The sequence below is a fragment of the Haliotis rufescens genome, unplaced genomic scaffold (genome assembly GCF_023055435.1).
Source record: "Haliotis rufescens isolate VD_foot unplaced genomic scaffold, xgHalRufe1.0.p SCAF_11, whole genome shotgun sequence".
In the NCBI taxonomy this organism is placed as follows: Eukaryota; Metazoa; Mollusca; class Gastropoda; order Lepetellida; family Haliotidae; genus Haliotis; species Haliotis rufescens.
The window spans coordinates 19,948,548-19,964,734 of NW_025963791.1; the positions used below are offsets into that span (position 1 = coordinate 19,948,548).

Consider the following 16,187-nt stretch of genomic DNA (forward strand, 5'->3'; position numbering starts at 1 on the left):
GCCCTGAAAGCAATGTCGTCAATTACTGCAGGTTTCTAATATAAGGATCATCCATGGCCCCTGTGATGTTTAGTTTGTGTCTCGGCAGGTACTGACGCCCGTATAAGGCTCGAACCGGGGATAATGAGAGGTCATATTTTTGGGATAATCGAGAAAGGTTATTTTCTGATGTTTTTTGTAATTATAAAACGCCAGAAAATAACCTTTCACGATTCTCCCCGAAACAGATTCCATTTGGCGTAAAAGGAGAAATAGCTGTGAAAAATTATGTGAATGAATCGCTGAAAATCAGTGATGACACCAGGTGTTCGCAAATACGCCATCTCGGAGAATTGAGGAAGTGTATTTCTGGGATACTGCTTGAACATGGGCCAGAGTGTCCGGCTAGTGGGAAGGACTCAGATGACATAAAACTTAGTGACGTACCTGTCACACTTGTATAGCATATAGTTACGTTAACAGATATAGGTAACATGCACATGCTCAACCAACACACTGAAAACTCGATTTTCCGTCTTTTTCTCTTTCAGGTTTTGATATTTGGGTTAACAATGCTCGTATTCAACATTTCAACGAATATTTGAGTGCATTCGACAAGCCGGCTTTGCAGATAAACTCGACAACGCAAGCGTCGCACGGTATCCCCGACTACCACCAGCTTGTCACAGGTAGGACTGGGCTCCGTCTTCATGTACCAGAACAGAGGCAGTGGTTGTTTGTCTTACTTCACATGTCTAACTAATCTCATTAAAATCAGATCTTAGTTCTCGCTGATCTGAGGACATCCCATTAAGGGTTACGTCAGAACGACCTTTCATCCAACCAATCAGAGCGTCGCTTACCAGATCATGAAAGTGACAGTCGGAATGTGTTTTCTAATCATGCAACCACGAAATATGTTACACGGGTATTCCGAACGACAGTTACAATCTAGGCCATCTATAAGCCATTCCAGAATATTCTTCTTATCAGTTTTATTTTTTTTATTCGAGAATACAACAAAATATGTTTCGAAGCGTAGTCGCCAGTTTGAAACTAGTGTCGTAAAGCTCGAGAAAGCTGCCTTCTGATTGGCTAATGTCGATTTCTTGTCGGTCATTTCATTGGTCGGTCAAAATTCGCGAAAGGTCGTTCTGACGTGTCCCGTGATGAGATGTCCTCAGATCTTTGTTTAGCGGTAGCGAAAACTATGAAGTTTTTAATGAGATTGCATGTTTAACATGCAGTAGCAGGTATTATTAGGTTCCTTCACTGTGTAATGCTGCTGTACTGTTGTCGCCAGGCGAGGGTAGCCCTACTGTGTTCTGGGACATGACCGGATGGAACAGGATCCCCCAGAACAATGACAAGACGATGGACACCGCCTTACTGACGCCCCACTGTATCCACCACCTCACACCGAAGGCCAAGTTCCTCATCATCTTCAGGAACCCCACAGACAGGTGCGTCATGCATAGAACACATTTCTACTGATCTACTGATGCTCATGATGTCAACCACTTGGTTGTCTGGTCAGGACTAGATCATTACACACCGCGGTTTTACAGCTAGTACATTGTTGAGTGCAGCTTTAACAACAAACAAACAAACGGTAAACGTACTGCCACCTGCCTACCACATAACCCTACCTAATATCCGACCCGTGAAGATCCAGGGTAGAATAGGTCCTCAGCAACCCATGCTTGCCGTAAAAGGCGACTATGCTTGTCGTAAAAGGTGACTCGCGGGACTGGGTGGTCAGGCTCGCTGACTTAGTTGATGCATGTCATCGTATCCCAATTGCGTGGATCGATGCTCATGATGTCAATCACTGGATTGTCTAGTCCAGACTCGATTATTTACAGACTGCCGTCATATAGCTGGAATATTGCTGAGTGCGGCGTTAGGCAACAAACAAACAAACAAACAAACAAACCTAATAGCCATCCTCATTATAAGACTAGCTGAGCGTGTATTGAGCACGGAACAGTTCCACCTGAAAGTATGTGATCATGTTGGCAGTGCAGGATCGATGACCTAGGAGCTCATCTATTTTTGGATTTAAGTGTAAACGTTTGCATATAGATTTCGCATTAGCCTGACATAACAATATACTGGCGCGACGTATAGCGAGCGGTACACCGGCAGCTTTATGTTGGAATGTTCTGCTGGCCGTGGATGCTTGTCACTTTGATGATGTTATCCTAAGGTATTGGTTTGAAACAGACAATGAGACAGGCGAATCTGGTAGTCCAGCTCACGAACACGGGAACCTTCAAGTCTCCTACAGTAATGTTGTCAGGTTTAGCTTACAGGTCAGCTTAAAAGTATATTCCAGAAAAGAAAGGTCCTCCAGTATTAGTGTCAGTGTCCGCTAGACATGCTTTTGATGCTGTAGACTGAAAATAAAATAAAATAATACACAAACAAAATTTGTATGTTCCGAAGCAGGGGCCGAAAAGTTATACCCCCCCCCCCCCCCCCAAATATGGTCAGTGCCATTGTTAGCTTTTTATGTTTTGGGGATTGTTTGTGCATGATCAGTGGATATTTGTGTTTGAACAAATGTTCAGTAATAGATATTACGCAGATTACTTCGTATGAGCATATACGTCAATATAGTTGATCACAGCTGTTTCTGGCTTTCGGTAGGTTTTTCATTTGGTATCGAAGCATGGCTGGAAAAAATTGCTCTTTAAGCATGACTAAAGCTTCAATTATCGGTGTTTTTAAGGCCGTGTTCTATCAGATAAGGCAATACTCACGGCACAGTCTAACCGCTGTGCGTGAAGTATGTCATGCATATGTAAGTACTATACATGTATATTAGTACATCATATAAACCAAGCCGAGTGTTCGTTCTCCCTGTGGCGTTGTGTCTATCATGCATTAATATGAAACCTGTAAGCCCCGAGGCGTTGTGAATAGCATACATTATATGAAGCTGTGCTTCCGGGGAGGGGGCACGGGTGGCTTAGTCGTCTAAGGCGCGACTAGTCGCAAGGCAGAGTTGGGTTCGAATCCCGGTGCGCACTGATTATGTTTCTAGGTTTGTCAGAACCATACCCGTGCTCTTGGGTTTCATCGAAGTGGTAAACGTCTGAGACCTGCATCACTTCGGGCTTTCCTCCTACATCAAGCGGACACGCCCTGATATATATAACTGGAATACTGTTAAAAGCGGCGATAAACCCAACTCACTCACTCACACACTCACTCATAACCTGGGGCTTTGTGTATATTATGCATTACATAAAACCTGTTCTCCCCAGGAAATTCCGAAACCAATATAAATTGAAGCGCTCCTTCACAATGTGTCAAATATTATCCAATCATCTGTACGAGTGGCTTCATGGCCAGACTGTACGAAATAAATTCTGTTGTGTATAAAATTCCCCAAAATTCCAGTCAGACAACCGGACTGGCAACTTTGCAAAGATACCAGGCCAGATGAAATGTTGCCAGTCCAGAATTTTCTAGACTAACGAAAACAAGGGAACAAAAGGGTAAAAATAAGGATGGTACTGTTTAATGTAAGTTCCAGAAAATGACAATAAGCTGGTGGATTGACAACTTAGTAACTTTAATTCCCGACCATCGGGCGTACAACTTTTCAAAACTGACCGTCCTTCAACAAAATAGACCGTCTCGGGCTGTCGGGTCGACGGGTCGTTTAACTCCTTCAGCAAAATAGACCGTCTCGGGCTGTCGGGTCGACGGGTCGTTTAACTCCTTCAGCAAAATAGACCGTCCCGGGCTGTCGGGCAGACGGGTCGTTTAAACACTGATATCATACATCATTTGTTGTGCTCTCTTTCCAGGCTGTATTCCGACTACCTGTTTCTGCAGCTGTACCGTGCGCACAAGAAGCCACTGACAGCCCAGTCTTTCCATACAGACGTACAGGAGTCGCTCCTCATGCTGAAGCAATGCCAAGACCAGCACACTCTCAAAGAATGTCTTTTTAATAAAACTTTACATATGAACATACCGGTGAGATATTTCGAAGATTTATAAATAATATCTAGTTAGAAGCATTTGAACAGTTTACGTCCCAGAGATATGAATGTGAAGATTTGCGTCTTAGAATTTAATGTGAAGTGAAAGGGTCTGCGCGGAGTTTGCCATATCATAAGAACCAGGTCGTCTTTTTCCAACCTTGTGAGTGTTGTAACTTTAAAATGTCCCGTACTTCAACATGTCCCGTACTTCAACATGTCCCGTACTTCAACATGTCCCATAATTCAACATGTCCCATAATTCAACATGTCCCGTCTTTTAACATGCATATGTCCCGTACTTCAACATGTCTCGAACCGCAACATGTATCATACTTCAACATGTCACATACTTCATCATGTCCCGTATTTCAACATGTCTCGAACCGCAACATGTCTCATACTTCAACATGTCCCGTATTTCAACATGCCTCGTACTTCAACATGTCCCGTACTTCTACATGTCTCGTACTTCAACATGTTCTATACTTCAACATGTCTCGTACTTCAACACGTCCCGTACCTCAGCATGTCTCGTACTTCAACATGTCCCGTACTTCAACACGTCCCATACTTCAACATGTCTCGTACTTCAACATGTCCCATACCTCCACATGTCCCATACTTCAACATGTCTCGTACTTCAACATGTCTCGTACTTCAACATGTCCCATACCTCCACATGTCCCATACTTCAACATGTCCCGTACTTCAACATGTCTCGTACTTCAACATGTCCCATACCTCCACATGTCCCATACTTCAACATGTCTCGTACTTCAACATGTCCCGTACTTCAACACGTCCCATACTTCAACATGTCTCGTACTTCAACATGTCCCATACCTCCACATGTCCCATACTTCAACATGTCTCGTACTTCAACACGTCCCATACCTCCACATGTCCCATACTTCAACATGTCCCGTACTTCAACATGTCCCGTACTGCAAAATGTCTCGTACTTCAACATGTCCCATACCTCCACATGTCCCATACTTCAACATGTCCCATACTTCAACATGTCCCATACTTCAACATGTCCCATACCTCCACATGTCCCATACTTCAACAAGTCCCGTACTTCAACATGTCTCGTACTTCAACATGTCCCATACCTCCACATGTCCCATACTTCAACATGTCCCGTACTTCAACATGTCCCATGCTCTGACATAATCGATGGGCTAAGGTCGTATGTTCGGGACATTTCTAGAGAATTGATTTCCGTTCTGTTTTATTAAAGCAAATACAGACACACCCAGCTGCCATTATTGCCAATCGATACACGTAACAGCTGCCTTGTTTGCGAGTTGTAATGCGATAACCAGCTCGTCCTGTTTTTTTTCATGAGATTATCAACGCCGAAAGGCTGTTGTTAAGAATATACGCAGACAAAAAGAACCATTTATCAAACCCGTCAGTACGGAATTAAAGATGCAATTGGTGAGTTTGCTGCACCACCTGCTGTTTTGAGATGCCATGTAGATCCATTGATATCCCAAGCCATGAAAACATGAAGTCGACAGCAAGCCCAGGTGCATCAATACAATACATGGTCGTGCTGTTTATGTTTTCTAAGCTTCTCGCCTTAACACTCTAATCAATAGGTTTCTACAGCCACGCCTAGGTCAATCAATGCTGCAGCCACCAACTCACTATATGAGTGAGTCACTGAAAATGTAGGTATCGGCTGGTACCGACTGTTGTGCTGTAGTAGATACTGTTGTATGTCCTTGCCCATATGTCTCAAGTAACCCTTGACGAGGAGACAAGTAGGATGATGATGGTGATGATGATGATGATGATGATGATCTGCTGTAGTATTAGTGTCACCAGCCATTTCATGTTTGTGTCAATGTCATTGATCGAGTGATGTTAGTGTCACGTTAGTGTTAGTGTAAGTGTCACGTTAGTGTCATTAGCCGAATGATTTAAGTGTCACATTAGTGTCAGTGTCATTAGCCGAATGATGTTGGTGTCACTTTAGTGTTAGTGTCACTAGCCGAATGATGTAAGTGTCACGTTAGTGTTATTGTAAGTGTCACGTTCGTGTTAGTGTCATTAGCCGAATGATTTAAGTGTCACATTAGTGTCAGTGTCATTAGCCGAATGATGTTGGTGTCACTTTAGTGTTAGTGTCACTAGCCGAATGATGTAAGTGTCACGTTAAGGTTAGTGTCATTAGCCGAATGATGTTGGTGTCACTTTTGTGCTAGTGTCACTGGCTGTATGATGTTAGTGTCACTACCCGAATGATGTTAGTGTCATTGTAGTGTCAGTGGTGTTAGCCGTATGATGTTAGTGACACTTCAGTGTTAGAGTCACTGTTCTTGTCATGTCAGTGTGTGTTCTGTAAAGCACGAGTTCATGGATTCATTTTCCGCTCCAGGTTCGTATTCCTGTAAGTTTCTATGCTGTGTACCTGAAAGAGTGGTTTAAAGTCTTCCCAAGAGAAAATTTCCTTATCCTGAGGAATGAGGACTACTCCAAAGATATACGGGGACACGTAGAAAAAGTGTACAACTTTTTGGAGTTTAGTAAGTATTCTATCTATTGCCATTTGGGGAATATTTTACAGAACGAATAACATTTTGGATGAATATATGTTCAAACATATGGCTTGCTTGCTTGTTTGTTGTTTAGCGCCGCACTCAGCAATATTCCAGCTATATGACGGCGGTCTGTAAATAATCGAGTCTGGACCAGACATCCAGTGATTGACATCATGAGCATCGATCTACGCAACTGGGATACGATGACATGCATCAACCAAGTCAGCGAGCCTGACTACCCAATCCCGTTAGTCGCCTTTTACGACAAGCATAGTCGCCTTTTACGGCAAGCATGGGTTGCTGAAGACCTATTCTAACCCGGATCTTCACGGGTCTCAAAAATATGGGAACGTCAGCGTGTGTTGGTGATAGATGGGCAGATGCTGATGGTGTGTTTATGGTACGCTCACTAACAATCAATATGGTACGCTCACTAACAACCAATCAGTCAATCAGTTAATCCATATTCTATAGATAGTAACATACCATGAATACATTTCTTTACAGGTAAACTTCCTGATCAAGAGTTGAATCGCATTGCCAATATGTCCCGCGCCTATACTCGCAACAAGCAGCATCAAGCAGCGGGAGAAATGTTGGGCGAAACTCGAGAATTGTTAAACAACTTTCACAAGGATCTTAACATAGACTTGGCGCAGCTTCTTCAGGATGACCGGTTCAAATGGACTGATCCAGTGTTGAAATAAGTGTTGAGGCTTATATTCTGTATGAATGATAACGATGGATGTGTCTGGGAATTACCGTGTCGCGTGTGGTGAACCTTTGTGGTATAAGGGAGGTAACTCTGAAAATATATTTATAGCGACTCTTGGTGGTGCAGTCAGAATTCAGATCACACACAAATTTCACAGCACTGGATTCATTCCGATGTTCTCACGTGTGTGTTACGTGCATGTTAAGGTTACAGTGTGTTTTAGTGACACCTTACATGTACATCTGTGTAAGAAGGAGCAGCTACATTGCTTCGAGAGGGAGAACTGGTTCAAGTGATGTTTCGATGCAATACTTGCATCTTGGGACTGAATCCTGCATCTTGCATCTTGGGACTGAATCCTGCATCTTGCATCTTGGGACTGCATCCTGCATCTTGCATCTTGGGACTGCATCCTGCATCTTGCATCTTGGGACTGAATCCTGCATCTTGCATCTTGGGACTGCATCCTGCATCTTGCATCTTGCATCTTGGGACTGCATCCTGCATCTTGCATCTTGGGACTGCATCCTGCATCTGCTGTTGTGTAATCACTATGGGTTCACGGTGGATTCAACACGATGTACATGTGTATACTGAAGCAGGTGGACTAAGTCAAGCTGCTATCACTACATCGAATGTACTAAGTCTTCGTGATATACAGGGAACACAATATACAGTAAGATGTTCTACATTTTCCTGTATCGTGACGGGATGGTTTTTTATTGGGGTTGCTGATTTTGTTCAAAAGGTACCCTGATGTATTTACGTTTAATGTACATTCATTGTTTTCCTTGAAAGCCGACTGGCTAAAGGAGATCCCACCAACAGATTTGTTTGATATCAGGGATTTAGGAAATCAGAGGGTCAGACAAAACTTTGTTCTTACCTATGCGAATCAGAAATTCCCGACTAAACAGTCTCTTATGAGGCACAGGAACTTGTCCCTAGTTGATTGTGTGACACTGAGATTTCAACATCCCTTCCTCGCCTATGGTGAGATATAGGTGTGACAAAAGACATTCCCTGGCCTATGGTGAGATATAGGAGTGACAAAAGACATTCCCTGGCCTATGGTGAGATATAGGTGTGACAAAAGACATTCTCTGGCCTATGGTGAGATATAGGAGTGACAAAAGACATTCTCTGGCCTATGGTAAGATATAGGAGACAGACATTCTCTAGTCTATGGTGAGGTCTGAGATGAGAGTAACTGCTGAAACTCCACTTTAGTGAAACAGGTTGAGAATGTTTGGATTACTATTAAACCTTTAGCCAGTATTTGAAAACATCGTGATTTAATTTCTGAACTGTGTTTCTTGCATAAGAACCAGAAAATGCTAGCATAAGGCTTTTGTCTCTTGTGTTCGGTGCAAACACTGCTGTATGGATTGGGACCACCCAAATTATATTGAAGATTTACGATATGCCCACGAATGTATCTAGAATAATACTAAGCCTATTTATCGGTGTTCTGGAGGGTTATGGAGCAACGTTTAACGGATATATGTACCGATATAGTGCCTATTCTTCCCCTGCAAACTACCAGATAGAAATGATCTGACACATTGAAATTGAGTGCCTTTTTAATGTCCAAATGTCACCAAAAGATGTATGTATATATCGAATATTTAAAAAAGACTTATATGTTTGTCTTTGTTGAAGCGTTTCATTTACAATTTATCATACTTTGCATCTGATCTCACCAAAAGATTACATGGCAGTCCACATGTAAACGCCGGTACATACTACTACAGCACCGTTTCAATTAAAAGATCTCTTCTTCCTTAATCGCTAAGCAACCCATGCTTGCCGTAAAAGGCGACTGGCTTGTAAGAGGCAACTAACGGGATCGGGTGGTCAGGCTCGCTTATTTGGTTGATGCATGCCATCGTATCCCAATTACGTGGATCGATGCTCATGAAATTAATCACTGGATTGTCTGGTCCAGACTGGATTATTTACAGACCGCCCTCATATAGCTGGAATATGGCTGAGTGGGGCGTTAGACAACAAACAAAACAACCTCCAAATACGGATACTTTCTTTACATCGAAAGGGAACTTTGAATGAGGATTACAGAGATAGCCCCCCCCCCAAAAAAAAAACAAACAACAACAACAACAAACCCCCCCCCAAAAAAACAAAATAAAACAAAACAAAACAAAAACAAAACAAAAACAACAAAAACACCCCCTAGCAACCGGTACCGGGTTTTGGTCTTAATATTGAATTCTTATTCAAAGTTCACTTGCGATGACTAAAGGTATACGTATTAGAAGATCCGTGGTTAAGGAGTGAGTATGTTTTTACGCCGCTTTTAGCAATATTCCAGCAATATCACGGCGGGGGACACCAGAAATGGGCTTCACACATTGTACCCATGTCGGGAATCGAACCCGGGTCTTCGGCGTGACGAGCGAACGCTTTAACCACTAGGCTACCCGACCGCCCCGTGGTTAAGGAAGAGATAGGTATACATGTGTGTACATATTGTGTGATGAGAACCAACGAGGATGTAGTGCGCACTAATTTGTAGTCGTAAGTTGGCAGACAGTTCCTACAGTGCCATCCGCAACCCAGTACAGACAATAAATGGTTACATTATTAATATTATATAATGTTTTCATAAGTTCATCACGGATCAGAATTATTTAAAATATTTGAAAATTGGAATATAAAACAGCTCAAAACATTGAAACAATGAAGTGATACTGTAGTCGTAGATGTGTTATACTTGATGGTTGAAGGACAATTAAAATGATATTATTCATTCTCGTGTGCTGTCATTTTCTAAATATTTTGAATAATTCTGATCAGTGATTGAATCTATGATAACATTTTGCCTCGACACGAGACACGCGCCCAACACGCCAACATAAAGAATGTGTACATGCTTCGTCCTAATTGTGCAGACAGCCAAACTGAAGCACGTGCTACACCAACGTACGGTCGAAATTATTCCTCTTTGCGCCACTGGCATTTATGTGTTTGTTTGTTTGTTTGTTTGTTGTTTAACGCCGCACTCTACAATATTCCAGCTATATGACGGCGGTCTGTAAATAATCGAGTCTGGACGAGACAATCCAGTGATTGACATCATGAACATCGATCCACTCAAATGGAATACGATGACATGCAACAACCAAGTCAGCGAGCCTGACCACCCGATCCCGTTAGTCGCCTCTTACGGCAAGCATGGGTTGCAGAAGACCTTTTCTACCCCGAATTTTCACGGGTCGGTTTTAATGTGTATGTGCATAAGACGGATACTGTACACGAAGTCAGTGCAGGAAAGTCAGGTGCCTGCCTTTGTATGTTGAATCACAGGCATATTCTACATGTAACCATCAAAATGGTAATTCTATTCTGCAAGTTGTATACCTCACTCATAAAATATATATATTCATAGAAGCTTATTTAATATGAGTGTGCAGCAAAGAGCAAGCAGACTTCTAGACCAAGCACATACCTTTGGCAATTGTGTGTGTCTTCAGACTGATGTATAAATGTTGACACCGCCAGTTTCCTTGTGAGAGCTAGTAGCTAGCGGAACAAGAAGGCGGCTCCATTCAAAGGAATCCGTGACGTCTGGGAAGATCATTCAGGATATTTCTGAAACACGTGTATTTGCATATTGAACATAAAGCAGTTTTGAATGCCATTCAGTGATTCAGTTTTATTGCCTTATATTATACATAATATAATTATACATATTACTATTTAACAATTATATGTACATGAGTTTTACAAAGAACACCCCGGGTTCGATTCCCGACATGGGTACAATGTGTGAAGGCCATTTCTGGTGTCCCCCGCCTTGATATTGCTGGAATATTGCTAAAAGCGGCGTAAAACCATACTCACTCACTCACTCACTCACTACAAATAACACCAGAATGGAGGATTGTGAAAGGTGGAAATGAATGAGACAATAGACTGAGGGGCAAAAGAATGAGTGAGTGAGTTGGGTTTAACCCCGCTTTTAACAGTATTCCATTTATATCGCGGCGTGTCAGCTTAATGTGGGAGGAAAGCCCGAAGTGACGCAGGTCTCAGATGTTTCCACTTCGGTGAAACCCACGAGCACGGGTATGGTGCTGACAAACCAAGAAACATAATCGGGGCGAACCGGGATTCAAACCCACAATCATAGGTTTCAGGCGTGCCCAAGGGACGCAACTCTTCACGGAGAATTACGGCGCCTTAGACGACTGGGCCACCCGTGCCCCCTTATGAACTGTAAATGTAGTATATTGAATAGAAGGATTTAAGAAGGTATGTACCATTAGAACACACCAAGAACTGTAGTAGACTAAGTGCATTTCTTACGTGTCGATTTCCAAACTGAAACAAAAGTTAATCAAGAAATCTATACGTAAAAGAATTCAGTGGGAAACCATCAAATAACGAAGAAATGTTATAAATTAACAATTGTATGATTAAATTAAGTAGGTTTACAAATCAATACAAATTACTTCAAAGCAATTAAAATGACAGTACAAAATAGAGTGGCAGTATAAAATACAATAGCAGTGGTAATAGCAATTAAGTCGTGCTTTACGCATGTTGCTTTTATACATTTGAGTTTTCCATTTAATGCATGCTTTTCTTAACGCAAGTTAATTGAAAGTAATTGGGCTTGAATATTGTTGGGGGTATTTTACGCAAATACGCTGCTTATCTGCAGCTCTGAAGTGCCACATAATACTAGATTAATCTATAGCTTTTCTAGAAGATTCCCGGTTACACTTCACTCCAAAAGCACCAAAATATTGTAATTTCCACACCACTGCTTTCATTAGATAGAAACACACTCTTGACAACTAATTATTGTTAAAACAAAATATTATGAACCTCAACGGAATCTTAACAGAAACCATGTACTACAATTGCAACATTGTTTAAGAATAACTTACACTGGCATAAAGTACATTATCTTCAAAGCAGGGCCCATGAAGAGGTTATTAGAATAAATGTTATATTTTTTTGTAACATTCTAAGCTTATATTCAATAGAATTTAGTGTCAATAGCCTACACCTGAGCAGGTAGATTCGGATGAATGATGGACTGTTTCATACAAGATGACATTCTGGGTTATATATATCATTTACTGACAACGCACTAGGCAAGGGCACAGAGGGAGTAGCTGAAATAAAGTAACACTCCCTGTCACTCAAGTGAAATGCGTGACCTCTGAAGGTGTTCGAGGAGTGGTCTTTGTTGGGTCGAGTGTTCCACTCACATGGTTGGACTGGATTTATAGTGTATCTGAACATGACCGTATTGCATCTGAACATGACCGTGGTGTATCTGAACATGACCGTATTGTATCTGAACATGACCGTATTGTATCTGAACATGACCGTGGTGTATCTGAACATGACCGTAGTGTATCTGAACATGACCGTAGTGTATCTGAACATGACCGTAGTGTATCTTAACATGACTGTAGTGTATCTGAACATGACCGTATTGTATCTGAACATGACCGTGGTGTATCTGAACATGGCCGTAGTGTATCTGAACATGACCGTAGTGTATCTGAACATAACCGTGGTGTATCTGAACATGGCCGTAGTGTATCTGAACATGACCGTGGTGTATCTGAACATGACCGTATTGTATCTGAACATGACCGTGGTGTATCTGAACATAACCGTATAGTATCTGAACATGACCGTGGTTTATCTGAACAAATATCATGGAGTATACTGAAGGTATAGATATATATTGCATCAGTTAGGTTGTATATTTCATGAATAGGGCATACATCGTATTAAATAGTATGATGTATATTTCATGTTGGGGGCCTACATTTCATCAGTTATCATGTGCATTGCATGTATATGGCACATAAGTATCAGTTACCGTCAACAGATCATGTTTCAGTGACAACACCTACGATCACGGTTAAGGCGTGACGTGAAACGTCTGAGGGAAATAACCGTACTCTGACATTTAGTTTTTTTTAAATAAATTTAAATTGTATGCACTTACTCACTTGACATATGCGTAATATGTTGATGTAAACCTGTCATTCGCAGCGTTGTATCAGATAGTTAAAGTCAAACATGTGAACAGAAAAAAATACATAGACGTCGAAAACAGTAACAGATCAACAGAAGAAACAGCTCGACGTCGGATACAGTTACAAGTTAACAGAGGAAACAACTAGACGTCAGTAACAGTAACATATCAACAGAGAAAATAACAAGACATCAGTAACAGTAACATATTAACAATGTAAGATACTGAGCCTGAGTGGGGTATTCATATTAAACTGCGGCATGGTATCTCAGTGTGCTAGCACTATAAAATCGGCATCAGTCCGGACTAGTACAAACAGCCACACACACACACACACACACACACACACACACACACACACACACACACACTCGCTATATCAGTACACTAATCGGGGACTCGACGTTAAGCCCGATTTCACCTTACCTCGCCTCTCTCCTTTGACATGCAGGTACACCGTCGCGTCACTATCGTCCTCTCCACTTTCATTGACACATCCACATGACCAGGGGTTATACAAGTGACCCGATTGACCATCATCTTAACTGTAGGATCATAGGATGACGTTAAGGCACGTGCTGCAGAGGAACACGAGGAGCATGATGCTGTCCTGATTACAAGGGTGTGGTCCTCGAAATGTTGCTCCTCATTGTCCCCTAGGACACAGCAAATAACACCTACCCGCTCATCATACATGGGTATTGTATTTCGAGACAAATCAATGGTTTCGGAATTTTCTAACAAACGTACTTCGTTTTACTGAACATTAGGAGGAATAGGGGATGAGTTATTTGTCGCTGGAGACGTATGAAGTTAAGATTCCCTGTTTTCATCATGTATTTATTTAGTTACCTCTCTGTTGTTCAATGGAATCCTAGAACGGACATTGTCGCGTTGTCGCACTGTCGCATTGTTACGGAATCCTAGAAGGGACATTGTCGCGTTGTCGCATTGTTACGGAATCCTAGAAGGGACATTGTCGCGTTGTCGCGTTGTCGCATTGTTACGGAATCCTAGAAGGGACATTGTCGCATTGTCGCATTATTACGGAATCCTAGAAGGGACATTGTCGCGTTGTCGCGTTGTCGCATTGTTACGGAATCCTAGAAGGGACAGTGTCGCATTGTCGCATTATTACGGAATCCTAGAAGGGACATTGTCGCGTTGTCGCGTTGTCGCATTGTTACGGAATCCTAGAAGGGACATTGTCGCGTTGTTACGGAATCCTAGAAGGGACATTGTCGTCTAGGGCGCCTCAATTCGCTGTGCAGAGTTGCGTCCCTTGGGCACACCAGAAACTTATGATTGTGGGTTCGAATCCCGGTTCGCCCCGATTATGTTCCTAGGTTTGTCAGCACCATACCCGTACTCGTGGGTTTCACCGAAGTAGTAAACGTCTGAGACCTGCATCACGTCGGGTTTTCCTCCCACATTAAGCTGACACGCCGTGATATAACAGGAATAATATTGAAAGCGGCGTTAAACCCAACTCACTCACTCACTCACTCACTACATCTCCCCATATCCACATGACCTCAAAATCCGTTTTGCTACAAACATGTAAGACCACATATTCGCCACATTTAGAAATAGAAATACCAACTGATCCTCTCCCCCGGTACAAAAACTGTATCTATGAACACATCTGGAAATGTTATGACCAATGGACGACTGCAGCCCTAGACCCTTAAAGGGAACTCGAATCGAGCCATATTGGCAGTCCCGGTAAATGTGATCCAAGCTATTCAAAAGACCACTTAGCTTGTCAGCCAATTCAAATCGTACGATGTACTGGAATATCAAGGAGTTAATAATTGTCATACTTACAGAAACAGTCTCCCAGTTCACACATGGAGCGAGTTACAGCTATATGTTATGGAGTTACATAGGTTTAACTTCCGGTCGGGCGGGCTGCGTACGCAGCCGGAACTTAGTCAGTTTTCAGCGGCCACGCGGCCTTCAGCACTGCCTAAGAAATTGGGTTTCATTATTGTTTTGTTTTCTTTACTCAAAATCAGTGACTATATGAGTAGGTCTCACGGAACGCCAATGCCGTAACCATGGGGAAGGCCAAACTGAAGAAAGCTTTGCCTCAGGCGGAATTCGAGGAAAATAAATTTTCCGAGTGGGTTGACACAAACGAGCTGTCGTTCGCTACCATAGGGGAACTGTCCGCCACACATGGTCCGGTTCACACATGGGCCTAGTTACAACAGACCTCGACTGAAGCTGTCCATCGAACCTAGGCGCTGAGCCCTTTAATTATCAATGATACGCCATTCGTGGGGGCAATATCATTTTTCGAGGATTCACTGTATATTATTCATCCTAGTTGCCATAAAATGCGATTATCCGATGAAACAGATTCCATATGACGTAAAAGGCAAATAGCAGTAAAAAAAGTGATATAAATGGATGACTTTAATCAGTGTGAGTGAGTGAGTGAGTGAGTATGGTTTTACGCCGCTTTTAGCAATATTCCAGCAATATCACGGGTCGAACCCGGGTCTTCGGCGTGACGAGCGAACGCTTTAACCACTAGGCTACCGGACCGCCCCAATTAAATCATTGATGACACCAGGTGTTCGCAAAATACATCTGAATGATATTTATGATATAAACAAACACAAACGTACAATCGTTTATGTTCGTTAGATTAATTTTAAATTCCCAATACAGTTTTGTTAAATAGCTAGGTTTTAATTCGCGGAAATAATCCACTGATTGACATCATGAGCAACGATTCATGTAACGTGTAGGAGTATGAATACCCACAGGCATTGACGTTTAATGTGTCTTACCTTGTTAAAACTATTACTAGCTCTGTGATCACATCATCTTTATGGCATAGAAGTCAGTACAAAGGAATAAATCCGGCGACTGACGTGCGAATAGCGACAAGTAGCAGACAG

The 16,187-nt window shown here is 42.2% G+C and overlaps 2 protein-coding genes across 5 annotated transcripts in view; both read left to right on the top strand.

The window, feature by feature from the left end:
* The window catches only part of LOC124137248 (carbohydrate sulfotransferase 15-like), a 30,990-nt gene extending 22,457 nt beyond the window's left edge, over nucleotides 1–8,533 (top strand). For all 4 annotated transcript variants that reach the window (XM_046503476.2, XM_046503475.2, XM_046503474.2 and 1 more), the window contains 5 exons: nucleotides 531–668; nucleotides 1,283–1,442; nucleotides 3,801–3,972; nucleotides 6,370–6,517; nucleotides 7,040–8,533. In XM_046503476.2, coding sequence (XP_046359432.2) covers nucleotides 531–668; nucleotides 1,283–1,442; nucleotides 3,801–3,972; nucleotides 6,370–6,517; nucleotides 7,040–7,239 — 818 coding nt within the window. In that variant the 3' untranslated portion in view covers nucleotides 7,240–8,533. The remainder of the gene's footprint in view (nucleotides 1–530; nucleotides 669–1,282; nucleotides 1,443–3,800; nucleotides 3,973–6,369; nucleotides 6,518–7,039) is intronic.
* A 6,802-nt stretch (nucleotides 8,534–15,335) lies between these two features.
* Nucleotides 15,336–16,187, top strand: part of LOC124137287 — a 127,228-nt gene continuing 126,376 nt past the window's right edge. Inside the window, exon 1 of the mRNA XM_048392883.1 lies at nucleotides 15,336–15,459. Within this exon, the coding sequence (XP_048248840.1) occupies nucleotides 15,336–15,459 (124 nt within the window). The remainder of the gene's footprint in view (nucleotides 15,460–16,187) is intronic.